Source organism: Zootoca vivipara, chromosome 6, assembly GCF_965207765.1.
Source record: "Zootoca vivipara chromosome 6, rZooViv2.hap1.1, whole genome shotgun sequence".
In the NCBI taxonomy this organism is placed as follows: Eukaryota; Metazoa; Chordata; class Lepidosauria; order Squamata; family Lacertidae; genus Zootoca; species Zootoca vivipara.
The window spans coordinates 86,461,869-86,482,127 of record NC_142589.1 but is presented as its reverse complement, the minus strand read 5'-3'; the positions used below and the strand labels follow the sequence as shown (position 1 = coordinate 86,482,127).

Sequence of the window (20,259 nt, the reverse complement as noted above, 5' to 3'; positions counted from 1 at the left end):
GGGTTGCGGAAGCGGCTCTTCGACTGCGTCTCGAGGCGACCCCGCCGGGCCGAGATTCCGCCGCCGGCCGCGCGGGCATTGAAGTAGCCGCTACCTCCTGTGGGAGTTCTGTGCATGTGCCGGCGGAGTGAGCATGCGCAGATGCGCCCCTTGGCCGCCCTCTAGTGGCGGGATGGAACCAGGCGCCCTGCCGCTCTCGGTCCGGCTGCTCGAGGCTCTGTCGGGCGGAGAGTGCGAGTAAGCGCGTGTGTGAATGCACCTGTTCACGTGTACAAGTGAATTTCTCTAGCGGCTTCTCCCTCTTTTTTCGTATATTCTATGGGTTGTTCCTTTTTGGCTTTGCAAAAGCTTTCTTATGTAAACAAAAACTACCCCTGAAATAATTATTATTAATAACAGCAACAACAACACCACAAGTGCTTTTATTCTAGAAAAAAGTTGCCAGTAATGCGTACCCTGGAGAACCCCTAGAAAAAAGCACTTATGTACGTATTTGTTTGGTACATTTATGAACATTATATATCTACGACCTTAAAAAGATTTGAGGTTAATGCCCAAGCTTTTACAGTGGTACCTCGGTTTAAGTACACAATTGGTTCCAGAAGTCTGTACTTAACCTGAAGCGTACTTAACCTGAAGCGAACTTTCCCATTGAAAGTAATGGAAAGTGGATTAATCCGTTCCAGACGGGTCCGTGGAGTACTTAAACTGAAAGTACTCGAACCAAAGCGTACTTAAACCGAGGTATGACGGTATTTTAATTAGTATTGCAATTACTGTATTGTAACTGTATCATTGCAATTATTATTGTTGTTACTGTATTGTTGTTGGCAGAGAAGTTCACAATGTTGGAAGCCTGCCAGCGTTGGCTTCCCTGGTTGGCACAGGACTCGCATCAGAGCCAGTCCGATGCCCCTTGGGGAACTCCAGAGGCAAAGCTCTGTGGGGCTTCAGGCAGGGGAGCATCTCCAACCCTTAACTGGAGAGCCTGGAATTGAACCTGGGACTTCATGGGCACAAAGCAGGTGCTGTGCCACCGATCATGAATTGGACTGACCTTCTTTCAAAGCCATTTGAGTCGCTGGCCATTGCTGCCTCTTGCAGAAGGGAGTTCCACAGTTTAACTCTGTGCTGTCCTTCCTTTATACGTGTCCTGACTTTTCCAACATTCTGCTTCATTGGACGCCCAAGATTTCCAGTGTTACGAGAGAGGGAGAAAAACTTTCCTCTGCCCGCTTTCTCCATGCCTTGGACAATTTCTTTCTGAAATAGGGTTTGTTTACACAAATTTACAACCCTGAATCACCATGCATAATTTCACAAACTTCTGTTGTGTTCACTCGCCTTTTCTCTCTAAACTAAAATGTCCCAAATGTTGCTAGCTTTCCTCGCTCGCTCCGTCCCTTTGTCCATTGTGCTTGCTCTCTTTTTCCTGGACTTTCATCTCTTAGTTGCTGTTTACTTGCTTCCCAGGATGGTTGAAGCCCTTCTCCAGCAGGGAGCAGACCCCAACTTGGTTCTGCCTGATGGGATTGCCGGCATCCACCTTGCCGCCGGCATGGAGCAGGAGAGTGGGATCCAGTGCCTTGCCCTCATCCTCCGGTATGGCGGAGACCCCAACCTCAGGTACTATGCAGGGTCCATGGGGAAATGAGCTCTGAACCCACCATCGGGTATCTAGTGTGAGCAAACGTATTTGGCATCAGATTACTTGCATACCCTGCAGCATTTCTCCGATGAAAATAGGGACATTCTATTTAATAATCTATATATATATAAATGTAGAAGGTGCATGTTTGTTCGACCGAACCTTTCTCCACAACCGCTTACCCGATCGCCCTCAAATTGGCCCACAACATCGGGTGTGCATGTGGGAGTGTCTCTATCCACTTACATTGTCCATACACAAACCTAGGATAGGTAGAAACCTGGATTTCTGTACAAAAAAATTGCCCCCTCCAGTGGACATCCAACAAACAACATCCTCGCCGCTCAGGCAGCCCGGGAGGTAGGCCAGGCCTCACCGCTCCTTACCTCCCACCACCCGCAGACGCTGCCTTATGTGAGGGGGAAACGGAGAGGGGTCAGGGAAACAGGTCCCCTGTCCTAGGAAACAGGGACCCCGACTGAGCCACAGCAACACGTGGCCGGGTACAGCTAGTGATGATGATAATAAATAAATTTACTGTTTATTTATACCCCACCCATCTGACTGGGTTGCCCCAGGAATTCTGGGCAGCTTCCAACTTTAAAACTTTAAACATTACCCAAAAAAATCCCTATACATGGCTGACTTTAGGTTATATAGGTACTTTTTTCTTTAGGTTATATAGTTACTTTTTTCTTTGACATCTGATGGGAGGGCATTCCAGAGGGCAGGCGCCATCTCCAGTTCCCTATAACCTCACTTCTCGCAGGGTGGAAACCACCAGAAGACCCTCGGAGCTGGACCTCCGTGTCTGGGCTGGGCGATGGGGGTGGAGACTCTCCTTCCGGTATTCTGGGCCGAGGCCATTTAGGGCTTTAAAGGTCAGCACCAACACTTTGAATGGTGCCCAGAAATGTAATGGGAGCTAGTGGAGGTCCTTTAGGGCTGGTGTTATATGGTCCCGGCGGCCGCTCCCAGTCACCAGTCTGCCTGCCGCATTCTGGATTAGTTGCAGTTTCCGGGTCACCTTCAAAGGAAGCCCCACGTAGAGCGCATGGCAGTAGTCCAAGGGGAGATAACCAGAGCATGCACCACTCTGGCAAGACAATGTGCAGGCAGGGAGGGTCTCAGCCTGCGTACCAGATGGAGCTGGTAGTCAGATTTGACCTGCACATCCAGTGGTCTGACCTCAAGATAATAAAATTTTAACGTCAAGAACAATGCAGATCCAGAGACCTGCTTTACTTTAAAGGGAAAGATTGTAGCTCAGTGATAGAGCATGCACACAGCGGGTCAAAGCGCAAGTAGATAAATAGGTATCGCTCCAGCAGGAAGGTAAACGGTGTATTCGTGTGCTGCTCTGGTTCGCCAGAAGCGGCTTTGTCATGCCGGCCACATGACCTGGAAGCTGTACGCTGGCTCCTTCGGCCAGTAAAGCGAGATGAGCGCCGCAACCCCAGAGCCGTCCGCGACTGGACCTAACAGTCAGGGGTCCCTTTACCTTTACCTTTACCTTGCTTGAATCTCTGGAGTCTCGGGGGGGGGGGGCTGGGAAGGAGAGCTGCTGCCAGTACTAAGCTGGGTGCTTGGCTGCCCCTTGTTTGTGACAAGAGGCCAGTGCAATAAATCTTGACACCCTTCAGGCCTTGGGCACCTAACATTGCGCAAGGTGCAAGCCCAGGTTTTGCTTGTGATTCAGGTCCGTGGATGGCCTCACCCCCTTGCATGTGGCAGCCGCCTGGGGGTGCAACACGTGCTTAAAGCTTTTGCTGATGGAAGGAGGAGACCCCCACCTGAAAGACCAGGTAGGCCAGAGAGTTCCTGCCTCTGTGTGTGTGTGTGTGTGTGTGTGTGTGTGTGTGTGTTTGGGCAGGGTGGGGGAGAGAGGATGGCAGGGACTTTCCTTCCTGCTGCCCTTATACCAGCCACCCCCAACCTTCGGCCCTCCAGATGTTTTGGAGTACAATTCCCATCATCCCTGACCACTGGTCCTGTTAGCTAGGGATCATGGGAGTTGTAGGCCAAAACATCTGGAGGGCCGCAGGTTGGGGATGCCTGCCTTATACCACTCCTATTTTGGGACCGAACTCTGACACGAAAACCTGCCTCATGAAAACCTGGCACGTTCTTTTGCATGGTGACTCGGAAACAGGGTGGATTTGATTTAAATCAAATAGATTTAAATCAAATAGATTTAAATCACAATTTTAATCGCTAGTCCGGAAGACTTTATTTAAATCATATATATTTTTACAGAAAGACTCATTCTTGCTGGTATAATCTCATTCTTGCTGGTATTTACAACCAGATGAAGGTTTCGTTTTTTGAATAATACATTTTCAGAGTACAGTCGTACCTTGGTTTTCATACAGCTTAGTTCTCAAAACGTTTTGGCTCCCAAACGCCGCATATCCAGAAGTGACTGTTCCAGTTTGCGAACTATTTTTGGAAGCCGAAGGTCTGACAGGGCTTCTGCAGCTTCCTGCAGCCAATCAAAAGCTACGCTTTGGGTTTCTGAACATTTTGGAAGTTGAACGGACTTCCGGAACGGATTGCATTCAACTTCCAAGGTAGGACTGTGGTTTTTACAGTTATATCAAAAATTACTGATTTGGTTAATCTATTACCGTGTTTCCCCCTTTTTAAGGCGTAGTCATAAAGTAAGCCATAGCAGGCTTTTAAAGTATTTGTTAAATAGAAGACACCCCCTGAAAATAAGCCATACCTCTGCGCTGCGCGGAGTGAGACCGCTAGCGCCCAGCCAGCCAGTGGGACACAGCACACTGGCCGCAGGAGGAGGAGGACGTCTGCCTCTATTCGGGAGGAGGAGGCAGACGGCCGGAACCGGCTGCTGCAGCTGGGCCCGGCGGAGGCGAGGCCACTGCTCGCCCCTGGGGGCTGCGGAGGCAGCTGGGCAGGGACAGCCGGAGCCCAGCCGGGCAGCAGCAGCAGGAGGTGGAGTACGGTGCTGCTGCTGGCCGCGGCAAGGAAGCAGGCGCCCGAAGGCGGCGGCTACTGCAGCCCCGACAGAGCGCGCAGCAGTGCCACTCCTCCCGAGGCAGCGGGACCCAGCAGCAGTGCCGTCCTCGTCCTTCCGCTGCTGCGTGACTGGGCTCCAGCTGTCCCCGCCCAGCCTCCTCTGCAACCCCCAGGAACGAGGCGAGCAGCGGCTTGCCTCCACCTGGCCCGGCAGCAGCAGCAACAGCAGCGGGAGGATGAGGACGGCGCTGCTGCTGGGATACGCTGCCCCGGGACGAGCGGCGCTGCTGCGCGCTCTGTCGGGGCTGCAGCAGCTGCCGCTTTCGGGCGCCTGCTTCCTCCTGCCGTGGCCAGCAGCAGCACCATACTCGTCCTCCCGCTGCTGCTGCTACCCGGCTGGGGTCCGGCTGTCCCCGCCCAGCCTCCTCTGCGACCCCCAGGAACGGGGTGAGCAGCTGGCCCGGCAGCAGCAGCAACAGCAGCGGAAGGATGAGGACGGCGCTGCTGCTGGGTCCCGCTGCCCCGGGACGAGCGGCGCTGCTGCGCGCTCTGTCGGGGCTGCAGCAGCTGCCGCTTTCGGGCGCCTGCTTCCTCCTGCCGTGGCCAGCAGCAGCACCATACTCGTCCTCCCGCTGCTGCTGCTACCCGGCTGGGGTCCGGCTGTCCCCGCCCAGCCTCCTCTGCGACCCCCAGGAACGGGGTGAGCAGCTGGCCCAGCAGCAGCAGCAACAGCAGCGGAAGGATGAGGACGGCGCTGCTGCTGGGTCCTGCTGCCCCGGGACGAGCGGCGCTGCTGCGCGCTCTGTCGGGGCTGCAGCAGCTGCCGCTTTCGGGCGCCTGCTTCCTCCTGCCGTGGCCAGCAGCAGCACCATACTCGTCCTCCCGCTGCTGCTGCTACCCGGCTGGGGTCCGGCTGTCCCCGCCCAGCCGCCTCCGCAGCCCCCAGGGGCAAGCAGCGGCCTCGCCTCCGCCTGGCCCAGCTGCAGCAGCCGGTTCCGGGCGTCTGCCTCCTCTTCCTGAAAAGAGGCATAGAATCATATGATTCTATGAAAAGAAATGCCCCACGGCATTGGCGGCAATGAGGGGAGGGTCTCTGGGTTGGCTGGGCACGGGAGTTGAGCATGGTGGCCCCAGGAGGAGCGCAGGCAGCGCTGGGCGCGCTCCTGGCTCTGACCACGCTCACCGGTGAAAAAGTATGACGAGCGCCCAGCTCCAAATGTCAAAATGTAGATTGCTTAATTAAAAAAAATAAGACACCCCACCGAAAATAAGCCATAGGCTTATTTTCTTGAGTAAAATAAATATAAGACGGTGTCTTAAAATGTGGGAAACACGGTAGAAATACATAGACAGATAATTATGAAATGATTGTGAGGTTTAATAAGTTAACTGTTTATATTTGGAGAACTTTTCTGCTGTACTTTATTGGAAGGAGAAAAATAATATTTTCCTCAATAACAATTTAACTAAAACAATAGCATTATAGCATATGTATCCACGTTTGTTAACTGATGTGGTTAAACAACTTTTAGCACACATGAAAAACTTAAAACAAAATCTTATTTCCTTTGGACTACAATGTGACTTAAATGGAAAATTCTCTTTAGAAATATTTTTCCTCCAAAAGAATTTTACTTTAAAAATCCAATTCTTAAAATAATTTTTTATAAAAATTTCAAATCAGATTTTTAAAATTTATTTTAAAAAAATCATTGATTTTTATCCACCCTGCTCGGAAGTAAAATCACACCAGGTTCAAGCAGACTTGCTCCCAAGCGAGTGCTTGTGATCAGAGGCAGCCATGCTTCTGAATACCAGTTCCTGGAACTGCAGGAAAGGAGAGTTGCTGTTGAGCTGGGATACTGCTTGCTGGCTTCCCTTTGAGGTATCTGGTTGGGCTCTTTGGCAATTAAGATGCTGGATGGGCCCCCTTTGTCCCGATCCAGCAGCCGTGCTCTTTTTAAGTTCTTAAAGTCATTGCAAAGATAGAGTAGACCCACTGACGTCACAAGAAGAAACCGTTCCGGGGAGAACCGAAGCACTGGCAGTTGACGAGCTGAAGCTGCGAAATTGTTTCTTGATTCCCTGGCCCATGCTGATTGGAATAAGGAGGGGCAGGGAGGGGAACTTGGATCGAGAGAACTAGCAAGGCCAGACTTGGTCCTTTAGCCTCTTCTTTTCTCCCAGGACGGGAACACTGCCATCGACCTGGCTTTGGAGGAAGGGAACGAGATGTGTCTCCGTATCTTGCAAGGGTTCCTGGAGGAGGCTGCAGAGGGGCAGCACTGCTGGATGAGTAAGTGGGGAGAAGCAATCAAGCTCTCCGCCTCCCCGCCCCCCGTGCAATGTTATCTTCGCATCCTATCACCCAATTTAAAACTTTACGTTCTCATAGAATCATAGAGTTGGAAGAGACCACAAGGGCCATCCGGTCCAACCCCCTGCCAAGCAGGAAACACCGTCAAAGCATTCCTGACAGATGGCTGTCAAGCCTCTGCTTAAAGACCTCCAAAGAAGGAGACTCCACCACACTCCTTGGCAGCAAATTCCACTGCCGAACAGCTCTTACTGTCAGGAAGTTCTTCCTAATGTTTAGGTGGAATCTTCTTTCTTGTAGCTTGAATCCATTGCTCCGTGTCCGCTTCTCTGGAGCAGCAGAAAACAACCTTTCTCCCTCCTCTATATGACATCCTTTAATATATTTGAACATGGCTATCATATCACCCCTTAACCTTCTCTTCTCCAGGCTAAACATACCCAGCTCCCTAACCTGTTCCTCATAAGGCATTGTTTCCAGGCCTTTGACCATTTTGGTTGCCCTCCTCTGGACACGTTCCAGCTCATTTGTTTGCTACACCGTAACAGCTGCTGAAACAGAGCTTAGCAAAAAAAAATTCGAAAGTGTGAGCATGAGAAAACATGAACCTGTTTAAAGTATTTAGTACAGGCTTCCTTAAACTCGGCCCTCCAGATGTTTTGAGACCCCATCATCCCTGACCACTGGTCCTGCTAGCTAGGGATCATGGGAGTTGTAGGCCAAAAACATCTGGAGGGCCGAGTTTGAGGAAGCCTGATTTAGTAGTTTTTAAGATAAAAATGAGAGCATCCTCTTACGAGATCTTTGAGCAGAGGAGAGGAAATGGACCGACAACTCTCTTGTTATTAACCTGTTTGTATCGGCCAAAAAATATCCCAGGCGTCCAGTGTGTCTTATCATTGGCACATCTGCTGCTGCGGCCTCACAACTCCAGCCTCATTCACTACCATCCAGACTATCTACAGCGACGCCGGTTTCAAGAAGGTTACCCCACCTCACCGGCCCTTCCGATTATTACCAATTTGAATAGTTTAACTCACACACACACAGCCTGTAATATTCTGCTTATTGATACACTTATTTTATCTTCGATCTATGGAGCGAATATTTTACATTTTGTAGTTTTGGACACTTGCATCAAATAAGATTCCGACTAAACATTAGAAAGGTCTGACCGTAAGAGTTGTCCGACAATGGAACAGACTCCCTTGGGAGGTGGTGGACTTTCCTTTGCTGTTGGTTTTAAAACAGAGATTGGATGCCCATCGGTCAGGGATGCTTCAACTGTAATGCCTGCATTGCAGGGAGTTGGGATAGATGATCCTTGGGGGGCCCTTCCAACTCTACAGTTCTAATATTTTAAAAAATGGAGGCATGCAGGTGGCGCTCAGGTCTAAACCACTGAGCCACTTGGGCTTGCCGATCAGAAGGTTGGCGGTTCAAATCCCCACGGCGGAGTGAGCTCCCGTTGCTCAGTCCCTGCTCCTGCCAACCTAGCAGTTCGAAAGCACACCAGTGCAAGTAGATAAATAGGTACCGCTGCGGTGGGAAGGTAAACGGCGTTTCCATGTGCTCTGGCTTCCATCACGGTGTCCTGTTGTGCCAGAAGCGGTTTAGTCCTGCTGGCCACACGACCCAGAAAGCTGTCTGTGGACCAACGCCAGCTCCCTCGGCCTGAAAGCGAGATAAGAGCCGCAACCCCATAGTCGCCTTTGACTGGACTGAACTGTCCAGGCGTCTTTTACCTTTTAACCTTTTACAGTTCTTTTCTGCGATTTCCAAAAAGCTTGAGCTGTGTAGCAGAATGCCAGCAACTCCTATTTCGTACGACTTCCAGAGGATCAAATTAAATAATCCTAGCCTCGTTTGTCCTTCTCTTTTTTATACAGGCTACCGAAGAGAAGAAAGCTTCCTCTCCACCGTGACTGAAGACACCTTAAACCCTGGGAGGTCGTCAAGGCTTTACGACACTTTCCCCATCCTCTCGGGCGGAAGCTTGCGGCGGCCTCCTCCGGATGAGAGCCTTCAGCATGCGAAGCCACCCACCTTCCTTTCTCATCCTTCAAAGAGCCAAGATAAAACTTGTTCCTTTGAGGACAGGATCGCTTTTTCGTTCCTCACGGAGTGTTCTTTGGCTTCCAGCACTTTGTCCGATCAGGGAGACCTCTGTGCTCAGCCGGCAGCCTCATCCTCCTTGGGCGGCGTGCTTGGGCAGCTAGCACCGAGTCCCTTGGCAACACAGGGTTTTAACATTGGAGGACCCGAGCCCCCCAAAGCAGATCTTGGCACAATCCAAATTCGCTGCGTCCAGAGCACTACAGCTAAGGGGTTCCCTTTGCCTCCAGCCCCAGACAGCGCATTTCCCCCCTCCACTTTAATTGACCGCAAGCTGAGAGCGAGCCTCGAAGTACAAAACACTAACAGATCCCAGGAGATCCCCGGGCCCTCTCCCACCCATGCAGTTGTGTCCGAATGTGAAGCAGATCCCGTTGCCGGCATGCACAATCCCAACGCCACCTTCAACCTCTCCCAGTATGGCAGCTTCCTAGACCCAGACCTTGTGGTGAGGACCACAGGCCACGAAGGGCTGGACGTCACCTCGCCCGATCATGCCTACCTGTTCACCCGGGAGAACGCTGCAGCCATCTCGGACTTGGAAAAGACAGTCGTAGTCCATGGAGAGTTGCTGCCGAGCGCCTGTGGGAATCTGGACGGAGGCTCCAAACGAGACGAATCATTTAGTGAAAGCTCAAGCAGTGGCCAGTATGCCTCATGTGACAGCGAATGTTATGCAAGCACTGAGGAAGCACTTGTCCGCTGCAGCGAGGCTCAGACCCAGGAGGGAAGGGAGGCCAGCTTCAGCTGTTCTACATGCAGCTCCCGCAACACTGAGAGCAACAGTTTAATGTCAGAATTGTCCTTAGGCCCGTCTTCCAGAGGACTGGTAAGCAGCTCCGGAGAGCCAGTTGAGGCATTTAGCGAGAGAAATTCTCCTGCTAGGTCTGACTGCCTGAGACATTTGTGCGACAGAATTGGTTGTAAGGGGGCTTATTCCAACACATGCGCTGGGAGGCAACCTTTGGACCTGTGCCACTTTGGAAAGGACGAACGGCCTAAGAACGGCGGACAGCTGGGTTTCTCCCAAACGTCCCAGGTTCTTGCAAAACGCCCTTTGCAGAAGTGGGGAAACCAAGACATGAACTCTCCGCCATTGAAGGAAACACAGAAGCCAGCGATTTCTGGAGCAGAGAACGAGCATCTTTCAGAAATTTCCTCTCCCGCTGTTGGAAGAGTTGATACCTGGGAACTGCAAGGCAAACTAAAAGGAAGTGGGTCGCCTGAAGCTCAGGAAAGGTTGAGCACAGAGGAAAGGAGAGGATCTCACTCCACGAGCACCAAGGATGTGGAGGAGCACTTGTGGACTCCAGAAACGGTGCTCATACAGAAGGCATCTGAAGAGACGTCTTCACTGGAGAATGAGAGCCCTGTCCCTCCTGGGATGATCTGGGATGCGGCTGAAACAATGGCCATCCCTCATCAAACTCCTCCGAGCACCAGAGAAGAAGAGCCTGCCGGCTTGGAGGCCAAGCTGAGGTCAATGATGCTGGCGACCAGAGTCTGCCATTCACCACTGCTCCTGTCCCACCAAAGCCCCCAGCACGTTACGCCCCGAAGCAAAAGCCGCATGATGGCGTCGGCCACGCACAATGCCAGCTCTTCATCCTCCCTCTTCGACGAGACCCTGGAGATGCCGCAGCATCCCAGGCGGTGGAGAAACCCCGGGGGGCTGGTTCCGGCCTCGGGCGAGAGGCAGGATCAATCCGCTGGCCCGAGGAACAGCAGCCTGCCTGGTGCGGCGGGAGGCGAGAATGGTGAACTCGATGACACCATATTAATTGGGGCTGGTCTCGGCAGCTGTGAGCTAGGCAGCTGCTCAGGCTCCCTCCCTCCGGGCTGCCCTCTCATCAGCCTAGATACACTAGGGAGCTCTGGGAGAGATGTTTGCAGAGGGTATGACCGTTCTGACACCAAATGTGGCAGCAACCGTGTAACAGATTCAGAGGAAGAGGTTCCCTTGAAGGAGCAGAAGCTGCCACCAGGGAATGGAGAGGAGGCTTGTGCTGCCCGAGAAAACCTGGATGCTGTGCTGTCTCGGGGGGAACCTGAGCGGCTAAGTGCCAGGCATGGTAGGCCCAAGAGGCAGGCCAATCGCTCGCGAGTGAGCTTCAGCCGGCTGCCTGCGAGAGGGCCGCCGGTGCCGAGAGCCTCCACCTGCCCGTCGGGGCGGATGAGTCCCATGGCCCAAGATGTCCAGCTGTCGCCCGGTGGCCGGCCAGTGAACCTGAGCGCCACCGAGCCCGTGGAATACCTTTACGAGGATGAAGGGCACACCCTCGTGGAGCGCCACATCCCTTGCACGGACGACTCCGTGGCCAACACCACCAGCTCCGAAGACACCATCATCTACGATTGGCGGGCATACACCGGTCAAGCAGAGCGGCCGGCAGGTGTGGGCCGCCGCTCTCCGCCAGCTGCCTCTGATCTGAGCCACCTCTCAGACGAAGCACTAGTCCGGCAGCTTCGAGACTTCGGTGTCAACCCGGGACCTGTATCGGGACTCACCAGGAAGATTTACCTGCAGCTGCTAGAGAAGCTGATGAGCGACCCGAAGACCAAAGCCCGGAAGGGCTCTGCAGGTGGGTCGCTGCTTTGCCTGGGGGTAGGGGAGGGCCTCAGCCCATGGATGGCGGCCTTGCTTTCCATGCAGAAGGTCCCGGGTTCAACCCTTTCAGGGGCATCTCCAGAAAGGGCATCTCATGTGCTTCGCCTTTAACTGACATGTCTTTAAAGCTGGGGGGGGGAGTGGTTTACATATCTCCTTTGCTGATTCTAAGTTGCAGGCTAAGGGGCTGAGAGCTCCTGTTAAAAATAATAATATTAATACACGAATGCCCACCACCACAAACACTTATACCTGTTCTAACCTAGGGCTGGGCGATACCTGGTTTTCAACATCGCAATATATCACCAGCTAAACATTGCGAAATATTGATATATCACACAGGGGCATAGCGAGGCACCGCGACACCCGGGGAGGCAAATTGCCATGCACCCAGGTGGGCGCGCCGCCGCTATGTAACAACGCATGCGTCGCTACGTAGCGGGGTATCGCCGCTCCGCCCCCCGCGCCTCCAAAGCCGCACGCCTCGCTCCAGCTACCAAAAAAAATGGACCGGCGCGCCTGCAGCTTTCTTTTGTATTTTTTTTTCCTCCGAGGCTGCTGTGCAGAGGCGAGGGGCGGGGCCACAGCCCTGAGTGACACCCCCTCCAGGGCGATGCCCGGGGTGTATCCACCCCCCCCCGCTTGCTCCGCCTCTGATATCACAACGTCTGAAATAAGAATGGAGCTGTGTAGAGGCACTGGCTGGCTTCACGGTTTTCCCCACATTGTGATTTTTGCATAACACACAAACACACACACGATTCGTGATACATTGGCAGGTCCAAAATTATGACACTGTTATCACAATATGGACTTCAAACCAGTTTAGGACGATATATCGATATATCGCTCAGCCCTATTCTGCTCATGCAGAATATAACAAAAGTCTCTCCGCTGTGATCGTATATTGACATAATATTCCATAGTTCTTTTCTTGTTATGTGTTGTGTGCGTCTCTCCACCATGTGTTAACAAACTTATCTGTTTTGGTGGGGGTGGGGTTGTCTGTTCTTGACTTGCCTCCAGGCTACAGCCCGGAATTGTCTTCTGCCCTGGACACTTACCAGATCCCAGATGGCCAGGAGGACGAGATGGCTTTGTCCAGGCAGTTCGACCAGCCGGACAAGAGCTGCAAGTGGAGGGAGGGTCTTCTCAAATCCAGCTTCAACTACCTGCTCCTGGATCCCAGGTGTGGAAGTCCCACCCACCCACCCCGACTCTGCCATGTCAGCTGCCGCTGGGGGAAAAGGAGGCAATTCCTACCTTTTCAGACTCAGCTGAGTTTTGGGCGAAGACTGGCGATATAGTTTGACAGCCCGCAGTCTTTTCCACAGGACAGAACTCTCAGGGTGTTGTCGGGTGTCTCTGGCCATGTGAGGAAAGGGCTTGGAGTCACTCTCTCCTGCCTCTGCTCCAGGGCCTCAAAGCCCCATCTAATCACCAGTTCGAATGGAGAAGAGCTTGTCAGCCGGTAGAGCACAAGTCTCTTCATCTCAGGGTTGTGGGTTCGAGCATTGCAGGGGTTGGACTACCGGTAGATCAGGGTTTCCCAAACTTGGATCCCTAGCTGTTTTTGGACTACAACTCCCGTCATCCCTAGCTAGCAGGACCAGTGGTCAGCGATGATGGGAATTGTAGTCAGAAAACAGCTAGAGGTTTGATTTGAGTATAGGTGGAATAAGAAATTATATATGATGTATAGATGAAACACATATGTATATGATTTATTTATAATTTATTTATGATTTTTTTAATTAAATTTAGGTTTAAATTTTGTTCATTTAAGATTAAGTTTGTATTGAGTTGAAAGTATCATCTTTTTACTTTGTCATTTGATATCTGTTATTTGAGTTTGATATTTGTTATTTGAGTTTGAGTTTTGTTAGTATTGTTTACTTATTTTTTTTAGTTTTTTGTTTGTTGATTATGCTTTGTTTGTTTGTTGTTTACAAGTTTTTTAACCTCAATAAAGTTCATTTTAAATTTTTTTTAAAAAAGAAAAGAAAACAGCTGGGGACCCAAGTTTTGGAAAACGCTGGACTTAGGTGACCCTCAGGGTCCCTTCCAGCTCTGCGGTTCTATGATTCTATGACCCAGGGGTGGGAAAGCTCAAGCCCAGGCGTCCAAGGGGCAAAAGCAGGTGGAGAAATCGATGGAAATTTTACTTCCATCCAGGTAACTTCTCCCCAGGCCGGACAGAACATCCTTGCCAGTCCTGCTTTTCACACACACACACACCAGGTGTTTTGGCGCTGGGATGCATGCTTGGAACTCTGATCATGCCACTTGGTTACCTGGATGGAAGTAAAATTCCCATCGATTTCTCCACCTGCTTTTGCCTCTGTCCCTGCACGTCGCCGGCACAAGCCTCTGGAAGGGAACGCAGCCCTTCGGGGGGGAGGGAAAGTGTTCCTGATCCCCGATCTAGGGGGTTGCATTTTGTGAGTGCGTGTGTCTCACACCCACACAGACCACCTCTGCCTCCTAATATCCCCCTAAGAACACAAGAAGAGCCTGCTGGGCAGCATCCTGTTCCCACAGTGGCCGACCAGATGCCTCCAAGGGAACGTGACAAGCAGGGCATGATTGCAAGGGCCGTCAGCCCTCTTGCCGTTCCCAGGAACTGGTACTCAGAAGCATTGCCACCTTCGACCGTGGAAGCAGAGCTTGGCCATCGTGGCTGGCAGCTGTTGACGGCCTCCCCACTCCTCCACGAATTTGTCCAGTCGCCTCTTAAAGCCCTCCGGGTTGTTGGCCCATCGCTGCCTCCCGCGTTGACGAGTTCCGCCGGTTAACTCTGCCCTTCTGCCTGTGCCCGACAGGGTGACCCAGAACCTGCCCTTCCGCTGCCAGTACATCAGCCGGGCCGAGTGTTTCCGGACGTTCATCAGTGCCATCTTCTACGTGGGCAAGGGGAAGCGCTCCAGGCCGTACTGCCACCTCTACGAAGCCTTGACGCACTACCAGCAGAGCCGGAGAAAGCAAGGCGGACAGGTGCAGGCAGCGCAAAGTCCAGGGGGGGGTGCCCCACTCTCCCCTCCGGCCCTCCCCTGCTTTGAGGCAAACGCCGTGGGGTGGGGGGGTCAGGCCAGAGAGATGCGGCGGCTGAGATGCACCCTCCAGTCAACTTCTGGACACAGTACAGGGATGCCAGCTTGATTAAAATACTGGGGGAGGGGGACGCATTGGCCCGCTCTCTGCCGGAAGGAGGGAGGCTGGAGCCAAGCGAGCCCAGCCCAAGGTGAGCCTCCCCACCCACCCCTCGGTCTGACAACTGCTACCAAGGCCCAGGAGGCAATGGTGCCCAAGCTGAGGCCAGGAGCTGGGGGACAACAGCAGACCCAGCCCGCACACTCTCTCCTCCTCTCTCCGCCAGGCGGTGGCACCCAAGTCCCCTCCATGGCAGGAGGCTTGGGGGGGGGGCGTCTAGGCAGGTGGATGGGTGATTGAGTGCCTTACCTGCCCTCTCATATGGCAGAGGAGGCCGGGGAAGCTCGGCCCAGTCGATTTTACCACCCGCCCCCATTTGGGAGGTGGTAAAGGGGTCCAAGACCCTTTGGCACCTATGAAACCATGGGCTGGGGCTGCTCAAGAGGGTTGCCGTCTTCCTGCCTTGGCAGCTGCCTTTTCAAAAGCCCCTTTTGTCTTGAAACAGATCTGAAAGCAAACACTTTTATTTTCTGCCACTAATCTGCTCCCTCCTTTCCTCCAGGTGTGCTCCAAAGTCCAGCATATCCTGGAAATCTGGGCCAGCAGGCAAGGGGTCATCTCCATGCACTGTTTCCAGAACGTCATTCCGGTGGAAGCCTACACGAGAGAAGCCTGCATGGTGGATGCCATCGGTAAGGCGTGTGCCAGAGGGGGCCAAGGCTGAAGGGCAGGCTCCTTCCTAGGATAGCTCAGTCAGTAGAGCATGAGACTCTTAATTCCAGAGTCATGGGTTTGATCCCCACGTTGGGGGTGTCCCCTTTTGAAATGGGGAAGGGGGGATTATTGTGTTGTTGTTGTTATTTTATTATTGTTTTATTTTGATTATTCATTTTGTATTTTATGTTGTGATTTTGCATCTTGTGAACTGCCCTGAGACCTGTGGGTATTGAGCAGCTTAATTACTACCGTGTTTCTCATATTTTAAGGCATCCCCAAAAAATAAGCCATGACAGGATTTCTAAGGGTTGGTGAAAAATAAGACATACCCCGAAAATAAGCACTATCGCAAAGCCCCGACCGAGCGAGAGGCGAAGGCGCGGGACCCAGCAGGAGCTCCCTGCCTGCTTCCCCGAGCCGTAGCGCATCAGGGGACAGAGCCGAAGATCGGCGGGCGCTCCTTGCTGGGCTTGACAAGCCCGGGAAACAGCGCCCGCCGATCTTCGGACCTGTGCTGTGTGACAGGCAGGGGTGGGGGGAAGCGGAGATCGTTCTCCGCTCTCCCCCCACCCCCGCCTGTCACCAAAGATCGGCGGGCGCTCCTTGCTGGGCTTGACAAGCCCGGCAAACAGCGCCCGCCGATCTTCGGCCCTGTGCTGTATGACGGGCGGGGGTGGGGGGGAAGCGGAGATCATGCTCCGCTCTCCCCCCACCCCCGCCTGTCACCAAAGATCGGCGGATGCTGTTTGCTGGGCTTGACAAGCCCGGCGAACAGCGCCCGCCGATCTTCGGACCTGTCCTGTGTGACAGGCGGGGGTGGGGGGGAAGCGGAGATCGTTCTCCGCTCTCCCCCCACCCCCGCCTGTCACCAAAGATCGGCGGGCGCTCCTTGCTGGGCTTGACAAGCCCGGCAAACAGCGCCCGCCGACCTGTGCTGTGTGACGGGCGGGGGTGGGGGGAAGCGGAGATCGTGCTCCGCTCTCCCCCCACCCCCGCCTGTCACCGAAGATCGGCGGGCGCTGTTTGCTGGGCTTGACAAGCCCGGCAAACAGCGCCCGCCGATCTTCGGACCTGTCCTGTGTGACAGGCGGGGGTGGGGGGGGAAGCGGAGATCGTGCTCCGCTCTCCCCCCACCCCCGCCTGTCACCAAAGATCGGCGGGCGCTGTTTGCCGGGCTTGACAAGCCCGGCAAACAGCGCCCGCCGATCTTCGGCCCTGTCCTGTGTGACAGGCGGGGGTGGGGGGGGAAGCGGAGATCGTTCTCCGCTCTCCCCCCACCCCCGCCTGTCACCAAAGATCGGCGGGCGCTCCTTGCTGGGCTTGACAAGCCCGGCAAACAGCGCCCGCCGACCTGTGCTGTGTGACAGGCGGGGGTGGGGGGGAAGCGGAGATCGTTCTCCGCTCTCCCCCCACCCCCGCCTGTCACCAAAGATCGGCGGGCGCTCCTTGCTGGGCTTGACAAGCCCGGCAAACAGCGCCCGCCGATCTTCGGCCCTGTGCTGTGTGACAGGCGGGGGTGGGGGGGAAGCGGAGAACGTGCTCCGCTCTCCCCCCACCCCCGCCTGTCACCAAAGATCGGCGGGCGCTGTTTGCTGGGCTTGAGAAGCCCGGCAAACAGCGCCCGCCGATCTTTGGACCTGTCCTGTGTGACAGGTGGGGGTGGGGGGGAAGCGGAGATTGTGCTCCACTCTCCCCCCAACCCCGCCTGTCACCGAAGATCGGCGGGCGCTGTTTGCTGGGCTTGACAAGCCCGGCAAACAGCGCCCGCCGATCTTCGGACCTGTCCTGTGTGACAGGCGGGGGTGGGGGGGAAGCGGAGATCGTTCTCCGCTCTCCCCCCACCCCCGCCTGTCACCAAAGATCGGCGGGCGCTCCTTGCTGGGCTTGACAAGCCCGGCAAACAGCGCCCGCCGACCTGTGCTGTGTGACAGGCGGGGGTGGGGGGAAGCGGAGATCGTTCTCCGCTCTCCCCCCACCCCCGCCTGTCACCAAAGATCGGCGGGCGCTCCTTGCTGGGCTTGACAAGCCCGGCAAACAGCGCCCGCCGATCTCCGGCCCTGTGCTGTGTGACAGGCGGGGGTGGGGGGGAAGCGGAGATCGTTCTCCGCTCTCCCCCCACCCCCGCCTGTCACCAAAGATCGGCGGGCGCTCTTTGCTGGGCTTGACAAGCCCGGCAAACAGCGCCCGCCGATCTTCGGCCCTGTGCTGTGTGACAGGCGGGGGTGGGGGAGAAGCGGAGATCGTTCTCCGCTCTCCCCCCATCCCCGCCTGTCACCGAAGATCGGCGGGCGCTCCTAGCTGGGCTTGACAAGCCCGGCAAACAGCGCCCGCCGACCTGTGCTGTGTGACAGGCGGGGGTGGGGGGGAAGCGGAGATCGTTCTCCGCTCTCCGCCCACCCCCGCCTGTCACCAAAGATCGGCGGGCGCTGTTTGCTGGGCTTGACAAGCCCGGCAAACAGCGCCCGCCGATCTTCGGCCCTGTGCTGTGTGACAGGCGGGGGTGGGGGAGAAGCGGAGATCGTTCTCCGCTCTCCCCCCATCCCCGCCTGTCACCGAAGATCGGCGGGCGCTCCTAGCTGGGCTTGACAAGCCCGGCAAACAGCGCCCGCCGACCTGTGCTGTGTGACAGGCGGGGGTGGGGGGGAAGCGGAGATCGTTCTCCGCTCTCCGCCCACCCCCGCCTGTCACCGAAGATCGGCGGGCGCTGTTTGCTGGGCTTGACAAGCCCGGCAAACAGCGCCCGCGTGCACTTTTTAAAAAATAAGACATCCCTCAAAAATAAGCCATGTCGTGTTTTTTTGAGGAAAAAATTAATATAAGACATGACTTATAATATGAGAAACACGGTAAATAAATAAATAAATAAGAGAGAGAGGTGATAGCTCATAGCTCCATAGGATCAAGCAGCACCTCCTGGAAGCGGCCATCCGAATAGGACTGGGACCACCGCATTGCTACCCCATCCCCAGTCCTAATTCAGACATCCGCTCGGGGGGGGGGGGATACTGTGGTCAGTGGTATCGAAAGCCCCTGGAAGATCTAGGGAAATCATCAGACTCACGCTCCCCCTGTTTCTCCCTCCAGGGCTGAAGATGCTGACCAATCAGAAGAAAGGGAATTACTACGGCATTGTGAAGGACTGGCCTATGAAGCGGAAGCGCAGCCTGGGCACCTACCTCCTTCACAGAGCCATGCAGATCTTCCTGGCAGAGGGGGAGCGGCAGCTGCGCCCCGCAGACATCCGCACAGGCCAGTGACGGCTCGCAAGGCTCTCTCGGTGCGGCCAGCACCCAACCCCATGGACCTGACATGATACCCATGGCCTGCTCAAGGCAGTCGTCACATTATGCCCGAGGGCTTGGGGTAGGACAGGCTTCCTCAACCTCAGTCCTCCAGATGTTTTTGGCCTACAACTCCCATGATCCCTAGCTGCAGGACCAGTGGAAATTTGGGAGAATTGTAAGGTAATTTGAGCAATTTATAACACAGAATACCAGAATAATTTTAAATGGCAATATAACTGAAAGTGTGAGATAAATAAAGGAACTTGACAGGGCTGCCCCCTTTCCAGTGTGAGCCAGTGTGATATAGTGGTTAAGAGTGGGTTCGCTTCCCCACTCCTCCACATGCAGCTCCTGGGTGACACTTCTCTGACGTCTCTCAGCCTCACTCACCTCACAGAGTGTTTGTTGTGGGGGAGGAAGGGCATGAAAGCCAGGGAAAGATTTCTGGATGATAGACTTCCGGATTGAGCGCCGGCCATAGCGGTCGGAGGTCTGCGAGCTCTGCGGACCTCGGCGCATCAAAGGTGGGGGGAAACCGGTCCAGCGCAGCGGACCCCCAAAGAAACCCCAGGTCGAGCTTTCTGGGGGCATAGTTGTCCGGTTGTGCGCAAAAGCTACTCCCCTCTCCCCAGCAAGGCTCTGTTTTGAGCCCCCGAGAGCAAGGGGGTCAGAGCGGCAGCACATTCGGACGCAGGATGTTTCCTTTGACAGCGCGAAGCCGCAGGACTGTGAGGATTGAGTGCTCAATTTTTTCCAAAGAAAACTGCTAAAAGGATTGTACTGTGAGTACTGAATTATTGGATCTAATTTGAAGATAATTTGGCCACGGGAAAGGGATTTTAAAAACGGAAGCCGGTCCCGTCCCACTGATTATCATAGAAAGCAAGGACATATACCTTAAGCCAGAAAATAGTGCAAGAAGTTAAACTTCCAAAGGCAGGACTGAAATCCCCCCCCCCCCGAAGCAGGGGGAGGGGGGAGGAAATTTATATGGATTTATATCCCTGTGAAATCTGAGGATTGAGAAAGTGACATCCTTTGTCATAGCTGCATAAGGAAATGTCGACAGCTTAAAAACGAAGGGAACATTCCACTTTCGCTTTTCTATTCAGAGACACTGAATGCACCCCCCACATCCTGTTTTCTCTCTGTTGTAACCTTCAAGTCGGGATGGCAGCCACAATAACAGATGGTCAATATGTGGACATAATAAACTGATGCAAGAAAACAAGCAGGAATTGAAAGCATGTATTTCTGAAGTTTAAAAAATTGGTGACTGTCTTAAAGGCTTCAAAGTGAACTTTGAAGAAAAAATGGATACAGAAGAAAAACAGCAAGAAATGGACAATGGAAGGGAGGACGCAGAGGACAAAAAAGTTGACGACTTTTAAAAACTTCAAAGTGAACTTTGAAGAAAAAATGGTTTAGAAGAAAATCAGCA

At 53.9% G+C, this 20,259-nt stretch overlaps 1 protein-coding gene across 1 annotated transcript; it reads left to right on the top strand.

Moving 5' to 3' along the window:
- The first annotated feature begins 88 nt into the window (after nucleotides 1-88).
- ANKLE1 (ankyrin repeat and LEM domain containing 1) lies at nucleotides 89-19,098 on the top strand. Its single transcript, XM_035119368.3, has 9 exons — nucleotides 89-237; nucleotides 1,474-1,626; nucleotides 3,348-3,453; nucleotides 6,815-6,923; nucleotides 8,834-11,641; nucleotides 12,694-12,856; nucleotides 14,490-14,661; nucleotides 15,380-15,509; nucleotides 18,619-19,098. Exons 1-9 carry the CDS (start codon nucleotides 134-136, stop codon nucleotides 18,789-18,791), a joined length of 3,918 nt encoding a protein of 1,305 aa, XP_034975259.3. The 5' UTR covers nucleotides 89-133; the 3' UTR covers nucleotides 18,792-19,098.
- The last annotated feature ends 1,161 nt before the right edge of the window (nucleotides 19,099-20,259 follow it).

What these genes read in the sequence shown, in the direction of transcription:
- ANKLE1 (XM_035119368.3), top strand. Translation starts at nt 134, where the DNA reads ATGCGCAGATGCGCCCCTTGGCCGCCCTCTAGTGGCGGGATGGAACCA. An exon ending in CTGTCGGGCGGAGAGTGCGA is followed by an intron (nt 238 to 1,473) that starts GTAAGCGCGTGT and finishes CTTGCTTCCCAG; the next exon opens with GATGGTTGAAGCCCTTCTCC. An exon ending in CTGCATGGTGGATGCCATCG is followed by an intron (nt 15,510 to 18,618) that starts GTAAGGCGTGTG and finishes TTCTCCCTCCAG; the next exon opens with GGCTGAAGATGCTGACCAAT.